General features: G+C 43.4%; 1 protein-coding gene across 1 annotated transcript in view; it reads right to left on the reverse strand.

Annotated features, from left to right (window-relative positions):
• The window catches only part of STK3 (serine/threonine kinase 3), a 1,834,661-nt gene that overhangs the window by 550,675 nt on the left and 1,270,924 nt on the right, over positions 1–13,062 (reverse strand). The window contains exon 9 of the mRNA XM_069621418.1: positions 8,795–8,993. Within this exon, the coding sequence (XP_069477519.1) occupies positions 8,795–8,993 (199 nt within the window). The remainder of the gene's footprint in view (positions 1–8,794; positions 8,994–13,062) is intronic.

Below are 13,062 nucleotides of genomic sequence, written 5' to 3' on the forward strand. Positions count from 1 at the left end.
TGGGAGGATACAGCTTGGGTCTTGCAGCTGAAGCCGAGCTGTCGACTTCAGAGATCACTCTGGTAGGTGCTGAGCCTTTGACTGGTTGGCCGGTAGTTGTAACGCCCTGACTCACAACCTTGGAGCAAGCTCCGGTAGGCTGGACGCCCGCGGCATCTGCGCCGGTAGCTGTGCTGGATCGTGCCGAGGACAGACTCTTGGAGATGTTACTCGACGATCCCTTAACCCGCCTGACCCCTGGGGTCGAAGTAGTGAATGAACTTGATCGCCCTTCCGAGGACAGCCGGGTAGGGACTCTTAGCCCCTTAGCTTCGGTGCTGGTAGCCTGGATGGCCTCGGGTCTGCCTCTGGAATGCCCGGAAGAGACCCTGGGCCCCTCGGCTTGGGAGCCAGTAGCCTTAGAGGCCTCTGGCCTGCCAGAACCTGAATCCGAGGAACCCATCTGTGGGAAACCCAGAGAAGAAGTGGATGCGTTGTGGAGCCGTGCTGAACAGAGGGCCTACCTTGTCTTGACGAGAGTTCATGGAGACAAAGTCCTTAAGGTGGGGTGAAGGAGAAGTGGGGAAGATCTCCCTCCACTGCGAAAACTAATTGTTCAATGCCCTGTGACCGAGAGCACTGCAAGCCGAACATGCTACTCAGCAGTGGTCGGGCACCAAACACTCAAGACAGAGTGCATGGGAGTCTGAGGCCAGGAATGAGCGGTCGCATGAGGCACATCTTGTGAATCATCCATCGGCCAAAATACGCCGGGGAAGGCGTGGCACTGAAGGGAACTTAAATCAGATTGAAAAAACAAAACGGTGAGCAAGCGGAAAGTAAAAGAAAAAACCTCTGCACGGGCTGCCAGTTCCGACACCGTCCATTGAGAAAAAGAGACAGGTCATCAGTGAGTTAAAAGGGACTGATGTGAGGTGCCATAGGGTTGGACCTCAGCCGGGCGTTTCCACTCCTTAGCCTGCCCGCAATACTACATTTAAATAGGTAACTCAATTTTTTGCTGTCAAAGGTTCTGGCATGGTCCCCATATTAGGGGGATGCCCACAAGGATGGAGGAAAGGGGATGGGACGCATGAGTAAGAGAGGCGTTCTTTTATTTTAACAGAACACTTGGTATCATGCCCTCAGTGAGTCCATGTCCTTCTTCGGACACGCCACACAGCGTATGAAAAACGTCTGTTGCAGAAAGCCCATGATGAATTATGAAGTGAGGCAGATGCTGAAGAACCTCTGGAAGAAAACAGACATGGAGGTCTGAGGAACTGAGACACATTCAAACAGGCTAATCACGAGATATCTGCAATTCAGAACTAAAGTGTTGAAGAGGGAAGCACTTACAAATATATTGCACCAATAGATTAAGGAAAGTCTCTCTGTAAAGCAGAATCAATTTATTCAGATCCTGAACTAAGGAGCAATGCGCATTTCTTATTTGTCGAGCCTACACACATTTTCATGCATAAAACTAAATAGAAAGTTAAATAGCTTTCAGGAAGGAGGACAGAGTTCAGGAATGGCTGCTTTATTCTTCACTTCTCATAGTTATCTGGCCTCACCTGTGCTGGATGCTGACCATGGCCAGTATTGAGCTTGGGAGGGCACAGTGTGACAGAACAAGGTATGGTGCTTAAGTGACCTGGTTGCCACACACAGGTGGCCTCCTCCTGCCACGATCTATGTGTTTTCAGCAACCTGGTGTTTAACTTAAGAGCAAAGCTAATATCTAAACATGGAAGCATGCATCTGAAGTCTGGTACCCATGAGGTAGCCTGCTCATGGCCTGATGCATGGGAGAATTATGACAGTGTGCAATTGATTCAGAGAGTAATGCCCCTGTTCTGGACAGGAGCAGGTGGGGTACTCGTTCAAATGAGAGGTAAGATGGAGGGTGGCACACAGAAGTTCTACCAAGTCCTTTTCCATGGATACCTGCAATACTGATGTGTGGGGATCCAATGGAGTCTTCTTGTAATCCCAGTCATTTCCCAGCCTCTGCAACTGGTGATCTCTGCACAGAGGATAAGCTCCCCCTCTATGCACTACGGAAAAGTCTAGGAAAGACTAGAAACTGAGCTGTAAGTCTGCCCTCCCTATGGCCACAACAGGTGCAATGAGTATTTTCTTTTTAGTTTGGTGAAGTCTGAAGTCTCATTATGAATCTTTCTATGCTGGTGAACTCTACAAGGATGCCTGGAGGAAAGAGATAATGACCCTAAAAGCATAGAGTAATTGTTCAGACTGTGTGGATTTGAGAGACACGAAGGCAGGTGAACCACTGAAGTTAAATAATGTGGGTGATCTTATGTCAGAAGAGTGTCCCTGGATGGCATTGCTTGAACTGCTAAGAGAAAACGTGCAGGCTGGACAACAAAAGGACAGCTATGGGAGATAATCTGTAGATCCTTTAGCTCCACGGTTTCTACTGCAGAGATGAATTCACTCAAGTGAAACTGACGTGTGTGCTGGGAAACTGAAAACAGTGGAAGGGAGACTAGAATGTTTCAACAGTATGCAATTGGTTCTATAATTTTGTTGGAGTCCATTGTGGAGGGATTAGAAAGTTACAAAAGGGCATAAAATCCGAGAATGCCGGCAGTGACAAAATTAGCCGAAGGAATCAACTTGAAAGAGTTCTGATCAGACCTTAATGGGAAATGCATTGACCCAGGAGGTTATGGAATGCATGTGCCTATTAGGAGGGTGCTCAGACATACCCAGACAGTCATAATAGCAGTATAAAAGTCACATCTCCTTCGCAGCCTTGGCCTTGGCCTATAGATTAGGCCTATCTATCTAGTCTCAATTCCGCTAAAGCTCCCGCCATTATATATGACAGGAATTATTGCAAGGGGTTTGCACTTGACTTGCCTTACTATACACACACTGAATGTCCACGCTCTTCCCTATGCCTTCTATCTCCTCCCATTAAAAGGCAACTTAGATGCAGATCAGCTAAATCAGCAGCACGTCCCAAAACAGCACAGTAATTCTTGCTCTATCCGCAATGTGAAGTAGGTCCGATGGTACATACAACGTATATCAGCAGTGCACCCAGTCACTTAAAGAAGAGAGGAGCGTGTGGGTAAAACTTGCAGCTGACTTGATGGCATTGGCCAATTACCGTCAGAAGGAACAGATTCTAAGGGAATCTAGAAAGGCGACACAAATCACACTTAATGAAAACGAAATTCATTTGTACCAGGATATTTCTGCATTAATGCTACACAAAAGGGGGGTTATGCGATAAGTACTGCAACATTTGCAGACACTGAAAATTATCTACAGATGGGCCTTTCCTTTTGGTTTGCTTTTTAACTGGGAGGGGAAGCAACACTGTATCACCAACAAGGACGAGGGGGACTGTATTCTATACCTCGATCAGCAAGAGCAGTCTGATTTATCTGCGGTAGCCAGATTACGTCCACCTCGGGGGCCAACCCCACCAACATGATGATATAATGAGAGAACAAGTAGTGCTGGTGTTCACGTTATGGTGAAATGAGGTATATTGTTTTAGATTTCTGGCGCTATGTATGAAGATGGGGCACAGCAGATTACCATCTTGGGACTCACAAAAGACCCATTTAGAGGGTTTTAGTATACCCTGCACATATCCCTGGGTTAAAGGGTGGCCCATCTCTCAGGACGAGTCCAAGGAGAGATTAGCAAGGATGGTCCACAGCAGGGGAAGGGGAAAGTTAAGAGGGATTTGTTGGAGAGGGATTTGTTGGGCAAGGATGCGGGAGGATATGGGTTTAGGGTGGGGGGTAAAGTTTAGGTGGGGGTAGATGGGTACACGGAATGTCAATTTGATGCTTATTTTGTCCAAACGCAGTAAAAATATGTTTCCCAGATGGCTAATACCATTATGTTAAATTCAGATACTTAATGCTTAATATCAGGGGGCTTAACTCCACCGTTAAGAGGAGGAAGCTGGAATCGGTATTAGATATATAGCGACCCAATCTTATTGTGTTGCAAGAAACGCACACTAAGCTTAAAGATCGCCATACACTGAGGATAAAACATTTCCCGATACTTGGGCAGTCTAATGCAAACAGCAAATCAGCGGGTGTGTTGCTCGCATTCAGCACAGATAGGTTAGTCAGTATATGGAAAATACAAGCTGATAATGAGGGACGCTTCCGTTTCCTGCTAATACAGCTTGGTTCTCAGACCCAAACTCTGGTTTCCTTATATGCTACTAACACGGTGCAGGATGGATTTTTGAAGTCAGTGTTAACCAAATTGGAACAATTCGCCCAGGGTGAAATCATTTTAATGGGGGATTCGCACATCGCATGGGACCCGGTGCGAGATAGGAGCTCTGGCTCTCACCCTATCCCTTCGTTGGCACTGAAAAGGAGGTTTGACTATTTGACGCTTAAGGACGCATGGTCAACTCTGAAAGGGGAGGAACAGACTTACACCTTCTAATCTCATGTCCGTTAATCATTATCGAGAATTGATTATTTTTGGGTTTCAGTTAGTTTGATAGGTAGAATGGCACAAATGGATACCCACTATTTCCATCTCAGATCATGCCCCACTGACGTTGGATTTCAATTTCCCTAAATTCCCCCCTATACTATGGTGTTGAAAGTTTCCGAGAGATATTTTTTCGGACCGAGTCTTATGCAATGAGCTAGAGGGCAAGATAACCAACTATTTTACTTATAATCTTACTGGCGATATTGGTTTAGATGTGGTATGGGATGCGTTTAAGGCGACCCTCAGAGGGGAGATAATTGCAATACAAGCACACGGGGGAAGGTAAAACATCATGTAGAAATAGATCTGGAGGCTGAGATAAAGAACACGTTCAGTTGAATGGAGGAAGATACAGATAGGACACTCCAAAGACAGTACCGGTGTGCTAGGGGAAGATTAGATTTAATACACACCAAGCAAGCAGAAAACAGTTTACTGTACTTATGATATGGCATTTAAAGCAAAGGGTTTACATGAAAGCTAATAAAGCAGACATGTTTTTAGCCTGACAAAATAAACAGAAAAGGGCAGTGCAGACTATTCAAGGGGTGGAAGATTTAACAGGAAAGAAGGTAACCTTGACGGAAGAAATTATGGCACAATTCCAGGCATTTTACATGTCTTATATAAGTCAGATATACCAGACAACACCCACAAGAAAAATATTTGTCGGATACCCTTCTAAAAAAATCTCAGAGGTAGATGGAACTCTTTTAGACTCCGAGATAACTGGGGAGGAGGTAAGGCATGCAGTAGCTAACCTCCCTATAAAAAGAATTGCCAGGACCAGATGGGTATGTGGCCTCATTTTATAAAAAATGTCAATCAACTATTGCCCCAATATTAATGGATCTTTATAATGCCTTTGCTAGCTCGGGCAAGATAACAAATTCAATGGAGGAAGCCAAAAGAATTTGATTCCGAAACCGGGGAAAGATTTAGCAAAATGTGGGTCATACCGCCCGATTGGTCTCATCAATGTAGATGTGAAAATGTTTACAAAAATTCTTGCTAAAGCAAGTTTGTCATATATTGGAAAAAGTGGCTAAAAAGCAGGACAAAGCAATATTGGTTTCGTTAGATGCTGAAAAAGTATTTGATCGGGTTGAATGGTCTTTTTTTGTTTAACACTAACTGCTATGGGATTTTTCCCCAGGTTCTTAGCGATGGTCCAGGCTAACTATGTGAATCCGACAGTCAGATTAGTGATAAATGGTCAGTTGTCTCTGCAACTCTTTCTCCGTAGAGGCACAAAAGAAGGCTGTCCCCCATCACCTCTTCTGTATGCAATATATTTGGAACCACTACTGTCGAGAATGCGGTGTTCAGATACTATACGAGGCATAACTTTTGGGGGGCACACGCAGAAGCTGATGGCATGTGCAAATGACATGCTGTTGGTGCTCTCTAATCCAAATGAGTCTTTGCCGGCGGCGCTGACTCAGTTGAAAAATGTTGGCAATATAGCAGCCTAAAGATCAATATCACTAAATCTAAAATATTGAATCTTGGACTTTCACAAACTGAATTGCCCAAAGCAATAGAAGCGTCACAGCTCTGTTGGAACCCGGGTGCTATTCGGGTGCTGAGCATAAATATTACTTTCCAAATAGTATTAAGTACTATCCAGCACACTTTACAAAATTCCTCCATGTATCTTTTTTGTTAAAACAGATTTCGCTCGTACACTCAAGACGCTAGGATTATCCAGCAAACCACTTTTCACCGAGTTATAATCAAGAAACCTAACCTTAGGTAAGCGAGCAAACACCATTGTATAGCATAGACTGTCATTTTATAATCTCGCAGTTGCAATTATATCTCAGAACTTGGAGTACCCATTAGGCTACAACATGCACTTTTATATTTTTATAGGTACCAGAAAATATACTCATTGAAGATTGACTGATACTATTACTCTCTCAATATACAATTATCAAGTACGCCATTTTAATGGATTGTCCACTCTGTCTATAAGGTGTAACAACCTGGCTTTATTAATAACCAACTTTACAGACTGTTCTAACAATTAGTGATTTGGAATACAGTAATTAATGATTGTATAATACCAACTCACATCTAATTTCAAAATATTATTTTCTCTCCTCTCTCCCCCGACCCTCTCCCTTGTTTGCTTCTTCCTTCACTCCTCCATTGCACTGTATATTTTACCTGGTTTATGTTTATAATCAAAATTTGACGGATTTATTTCATTACTTTGCAAAACACAACAATGTGGTTACTCTTTGTTTAAATGTAATTGGACATGGATCATTAAGGTTTTTTAACAGTTACTCACCACCTCAATGTTAATACGCCCTGAGGACGGCCCGGAGAGGGCTGAAACACGTGTTGGCGTGCAGTGTCCGCTTTTGTGAATAAATACTTGTGTTTACATTTCCACTTACATTGTAATTGACTTCATCTGAGGGAGCTTTGACTGGCAGACCCTACTCACTTTGTTTATTCTGTTTTACTTAAGACTTGTCTAATATTCTTTTAAGGGAGTGTATATCTTTTAGTGACCGTGTTTTTGAATTGCTTACTATTAGTGCCTGTGTGTTTTTCTAGATGTGGTTTTAAATAAATAATTATATCTCTTTTACACCAAGCCCTGGTCAGCGTTTACTTGTTCTATTGTGTTCTCTTGACCTATTGTGAATACTCTGTATACTGCCTAACTCTTCTTGAGGGAAGTCTGACTGCTCAGCCACAGCTACCAAGTGAATCTGTGTGGTACAGACTGCTACCAAGTGGGTTTACTGCCAAACACCTGTAGTCTTAAATCTTTTGCACTGGTGCCAGAGGGAACTGCACGGGTTTCTGCCTAACACCCAGCAGACAGAGGATGGACTATGAACCCAAGCCAGGGAAACCCCATGGCTATGTCATAAAGGAGAAAGGCAGAGATCACAGACGGCGAGAAACACCAGACGCACAGCATCAGGAAGCCAAGCGGAGAACGAGAACCCACGAAATACAAATCCTTGCAAAGCTGAATGTGGATGAGAAACCGGACGCGCAGCGTCCTACATCCAAAGCAAAGCTAAGCGAAGCCGCAGATGTGTGGCACCAAGAAGGTCAAGAATACAGAGAAAGTGAACTGCGTGTAAGATACCCTTACCGCAGAGGAGAAATAAGTAGTGGCATGACCATTTGCAAGCCATGGTGGACCAGTGGTTCTGTTAATAACACAGAGACCACCTCATTGGAACACAAGTCAAGATCCGAGATACCGGACGGAACGTGTCGGAAAACACAAGAATGAAAAATCAGAAATACAACACAAAGCCAACCTGACAAAGCACAGAGGGAGTCCCATCTCGTCAAGAAACCCAATGACCCTGTCCCTGAGCAGAGCAGGTAACGGGGAAAGTGGTAGACCCGGGAGGGAGATTGAAGAGAATCATTACTGGAACGCTTATACTCGTCCCGTTCTGGATAAAACATCCAAAGTGGTTGAAAAAAAAAAGAATCATTACTGGAATATTCATACTCGTCTCAGTACAGATAAAATATTGAAAGTGAGTGAAGAGAAGGAGAATAATTAATGGAACCCTCTTACTCTTCCCAATAGAGATAAAATATTGAAAGTGAAGAGAAGAAGAGGAAATTAATTATTGGAATACTCATACTCGTCTTAGTATAAGCAAAGCACTAATACAAGATAAGTGTGTTGTGCGAAATCTTGCTTACAAGGAAAAAGAGGAGAATGTTTTGAGATATTAAAATACAGCAACAGAGTGAGGAGGAGAACCCAGAAAACTGCATTGAAGTAGGAAAGAAAGACAGAACCCCAAGTAAACGCAGAGATTGTGATAAAGATATTAATAATTCAGAAAGACCAGAAGAAAATCCCAAAAGTGAGGTAAAGTCATCCTATCAGCAGGAAAAAAAGAATAATCAAATAACAGTCAAGGCTGAGACCTTGAAGAGCCCAGTATCAGAATTGCAGATCTTAATAAAATAGTTACCAATAACTAGTTAATAATCACTTATTGAACTGCACTTGGTGAAGAACCAACCTACATGAGCAGGGAGTCATTCTCCTGATTTATGTTGTTATAATAGTGGGAGGGTCAGGATAGATTAGCTGGGACAGTGGACTGTTTATGATTTGGACTCTCACTGACAACTGATGAGCACCTTAGTTTTGTTAGGTAGGGAACAAACCCAGTATAGGGAAAGTTAGGCGTTCAACCCTATTGTTTAATAAAATAAGCAGTGAGATGACAGGTCAGACACTGCATCCTCCTTCTGACCTGCCACAATACTGAAAAAAGTAAGCAAAGTAGAACCTTACTTTTCATGGTCCCATCTTCTTCTTCTTCATCATCATCATCACTGTTTATCACCATGGTTCCTAGGTCGGATTCCAGCATTGTGCTGTTATGCTCGATCATCGTCTGTGCACTTTCACTCATTGTACTTGTAGCCCTCATTGTGCCAGCACTTTCCGAACTAGTCTTCACCATTGTGTGGGAGTCCAATTCATCTTCATCCTGTACAGAATCATATCACATAGATAAACATTTCAGATATTATCTATTAAAAGCCAGATCATCCAACCATAGGCCATTTTCCCGCAAATCATTTTAAGGTTTATTTAAATAAAAATGGGGATATGCATCGTACTATACTAAAGATTCAGACATTGTTTCAATGTCTTAATTAAGAAAGTGAGACTGGCACTAGTTTTGGCATGCTCTCATATACATTTTTTTAATCAAGTAACTTATAAGGTAAAGCTTTGCAACCAGCAAGTACAAACCCTAATAGTTTTTTTATAGAGACATTGGACAAAACTATAAGCAGAACTACATCACTAAAAACAACGGATAACAGAAAAGACAAGAAACATCCATAATAGATCATTGTTTTGCATGCTTTTGAATAAATGGGACATGCCAAGAAAAGAACAAGAATCCTATTTTATGTTAGGGATCCTTTATACTATGAGAAATGTAGATTTGTACTAATTTCAGCACCCAACATAAAACTAACCAAATACATAGCAACCAACAGAAAGAAGAATATTTTACAATTAGTTATTAACACACATGTGACTCCATAGCCACTTCTGCTGGCTTCGGTTATCCAATCTTTATTTGTTTCTCCCAAACAGGACACAGATGTAAAATTGACAAAGTATAAACATAGCTCGTTTTTATATACAATTTTACAGTATTTTTAGAATGTAGTTTAAAAGAAGATGAAATAGAGAATGTTTCATGATGTTATGCTATTAGTCTTTCAAACTGCACACATCACTACCGGCATTGTCACAAAACACTTTGACTTGCCCATGAAGAGGCGAATTATGACCATGCCCAGGGTGGCAGCAAGACCGTGGTCTGTGGGAAAAATAGGAAATGGAGTCAAGTAGGGCAGCAAAGGGGAGGGGTGGGAAAGTCAGGGAAACAAAAACATGCAGGCTTAGCTCACGAAATGAAGGGAAATTAATACATAAGGGTTCATTAGAGTGATGTTTGACCAGCTCCTGCCATTCAAATGTCACCCGTATACAGTTACATTTATCCACTATAGCCTGCAACCTACTGACGTTTTCTGTTTCTACAGTTGCTCCTTTTTCATTTTAAAGCCTTCAGGACCATTAGTTTCACCATTTGTGCTATAATACCCTACAATGGGCTGCTATGCCCCCTTTTCATGCTATTACAAACATTTTTTAAATCTAGTTGGCACCCAATGACTGCTTATGTAATTTTGGCATTGTGACAAAAACCAGAATCAACTCACTCTTGGCTATTCTGCTTGGCTTGTCAGGCAGTATGTACATTCTAAGAAAATGATTGTCATGAAGTGGTAAATGATCTTAATGAAAACTACAAGGAACCATCAAGTGTGAGCCCCATTGATTTATCTCATGTGTGAAACAGAACTTTATGCTTCTTCATCGGAAAACGTATTACAAGAACATCCTTTTATTACAGATAATCAATCATTTGAGATTGCATTATATATATGCATTATTATAGAGTACAATAATATTCCTGGTTCAGTCACAGAATCACATTAATATCTTTAAGCCGCTAACCATGTACTCTCATACTGTAAAATGCTGCTGCACATGGGCATGCATCCCGGACATGATGGGCTAAATAATGGTTAGGAAGTACTGCAACTTTATTTCTCCAGCATTGGTATCTTACATAGATTCACATGCGTGCATATTCCCTGTCGTCAGACTGGGAAGCATCGTTAAATTAAATAATTATCAACTATATAAGACACTTCCCCTTAGGGAAAATGCTACACACTCAGCCCCCATCGGGCCTGTGTTGCCTTTCACTTGTGCAGTCCATCCACCTCAGTCCATCTACCTCCTTTGGTCCTTTTAGACCCTAACCAGTGAGGTGGCAGGGCTTAAGCTGCACCCCAGTCAGCCATCTTTAGATTTTGAACTGTGAAGGCTTACAGTTGATGACTGACTGGAGAAGGGAGCCGCCTCTCCCCAGGGGAGGAGTGTGGGCACATGTGAATCTCTGAAAGATACCAATGCTGGAGAAATACAGTTACAAGTAAGTAACTAAGACTTCCCCAGCATTGGATCTTTTAGAGATTCACATCCTTGAATCGATTACCAAGCTGTTAAAGTAGTATAAATGTGTCTGATCTGATAGCAAGACAGAGATATATATCACACGGTCCACAGTAGCGGGCGTGTAGTTATGGTTAAGTTGCTAAACCCATAGGAAGACCACTTTTTGGGTGGCTTATAACTTTGCTTCCCCGAGACCAATCCTTACCAAACTTTGCAAAGAAAAAGTATATGGCCCGCTCTGAATTATCTGGGAAAGTTGGGAGAGGTTTCGTGGAGGGGGGGCAAAGTTATACAGGGGGTCCCAATTTTTTTTTTACATAGACTGAAAGGGCAAAAACCTTTGCGCACGCCTACAGTACAGGCCGAACGGATTTCAAGCAAATTTGTAGCAGGAGTGGGGGCTTGGTTCCAAAAGCGTGCTTTTGTGTGTTTGGTGGAAATCCGACCAGTACTTTTGCTGCAAAGAACTGAAATGTATGTCTCAAAAAATTAGGGATATCTGGTTCCGCTCTGCGGACCCATTTCCCTGTTCGTTCCGCGGACAAAAGTCTCATTGGCTTGCAGTAGGCCATGATGTCGCCAAACATTGGACGCGGCCGGTGGTTGGCTAGAGGGAAGCGTGCTGTGCGTCAAAGTATCGGTGGATAGTGCAGTGCCGGAACGGGTTGCAAATCATGGTTTGGGCGTTCCAGGTGTGAAAAATCATCGCCCAACGTACATACGGAACAGAACTTTTAGTTTTTTATTTTGAACACCTCAGGTCCTCGGAGGCAAGAGACTTTGTGTATAAAAGAGACTTTACCACCAGAGGTCCTGATACCTGAAAACGGAACTGTAGTCTCGTGCTGGGAAAGCTCGAGCGTCTGCTGGGCTTAGGAGTTCCGCCTTATCCCATGCTTAAAATGTTGGAAGTTACCACATCCTGACTTATTATTTGTGAACACTTCTTTCTTTCTTGTGAACCCTATCCCACACTCTTTTGTATTTAGTTGCAAGGATTGGCAATTGTTTTTTTTTTAGTACAGGCCCTTTTATTTGACAAGACGCCACTAGGCCTGCCTTCTGTTATTTGATGGTCGTAGCTTGCTCCCATCTTAGATTTAGGTTTAGATTAGGTGTTTCTCCAACCTACCTATACAGTTTAACAAACACCCTTGAACTGTGATCACTTGTGTCTGTCTTTACTGTTGCCACCATGAGTTCCTTACAGGGCCGACTTCAAGCCGTAGTGTAGGGCCTTGAACTGGTAGGGCTGTCCCTGCACTACGAAGTGTAGAAACTTTCAGTGTTTCCTGTGAATGGCGACGTGGAAGTATGCGTCCTCCAGGTCCAGCAATGTCATGAAACCCCTTCTTTCCAGTTGGCCGAGCATGTGCTGCAACTTGACCATCCTGAGTGTCTGAGACTTGATGTACTTGTTCAAACGTTTCTGGTCTAGAATGGGCCTCCAGTCCCCCGTCTTCTTTCTTGCCAAGAAGCATCTGGAGTAGACTATTGGGGCCCAGAGTCGCTGGGGAACCAGCTCTGTCGCCCCTTTTCGTAGCATGGCCAGTACTTCCTCCAAGAGCTGAGGGACGTGCTGCTCCTGACGGGACACCGGAGGGATCCGCAGACACCTGTGCAGAAATTCCAGGGTATAGGTTTTGGCGAGAGCGTCCACTCGCTGACAAACCTAGTCAGCCGGCCTACCATCGGGGTGCCAGGGTGGGGGCCCAACGTCTTGGCCGGTTCAGGCTTGTGTATGGGAGCGAGGGGTCCTTAGGCCCCCTCGTGTCGTACGCTCCTCAGGCTTGGACCACGTGCCTCCGGTAGTGGGATTGCCCCTTGCCCTTATGTAAAGTTAACCACGGTTGACTGCTGCACAGATGGGACTACGGAGCAGGACACGGGGCATCCATCATTTGTGCCCCCTTTCGACTCCATCTTGGGTAAACAGGCCTCACTGCGATAGTACAGCAATGCTCAGCTCTCCTTCCACCGCAGCAGCCAAGGACAGAGACACACAC

Source organism: Ambystoma mexicanum, chromosome 5q (assembly GCF_040938575.1).
Source record: "Ambystoma mexicanum isolate Mex_15411 chromosome 5q, UKY_AmexF1_1, whole genome shotgun sequence".
Lineage (NCBI taxonomy): Eukaryota > Metazoa > Chordata > Amphibia > Caudata > Ambystomatidae > Ambystoma > Ambystoma mexicanum.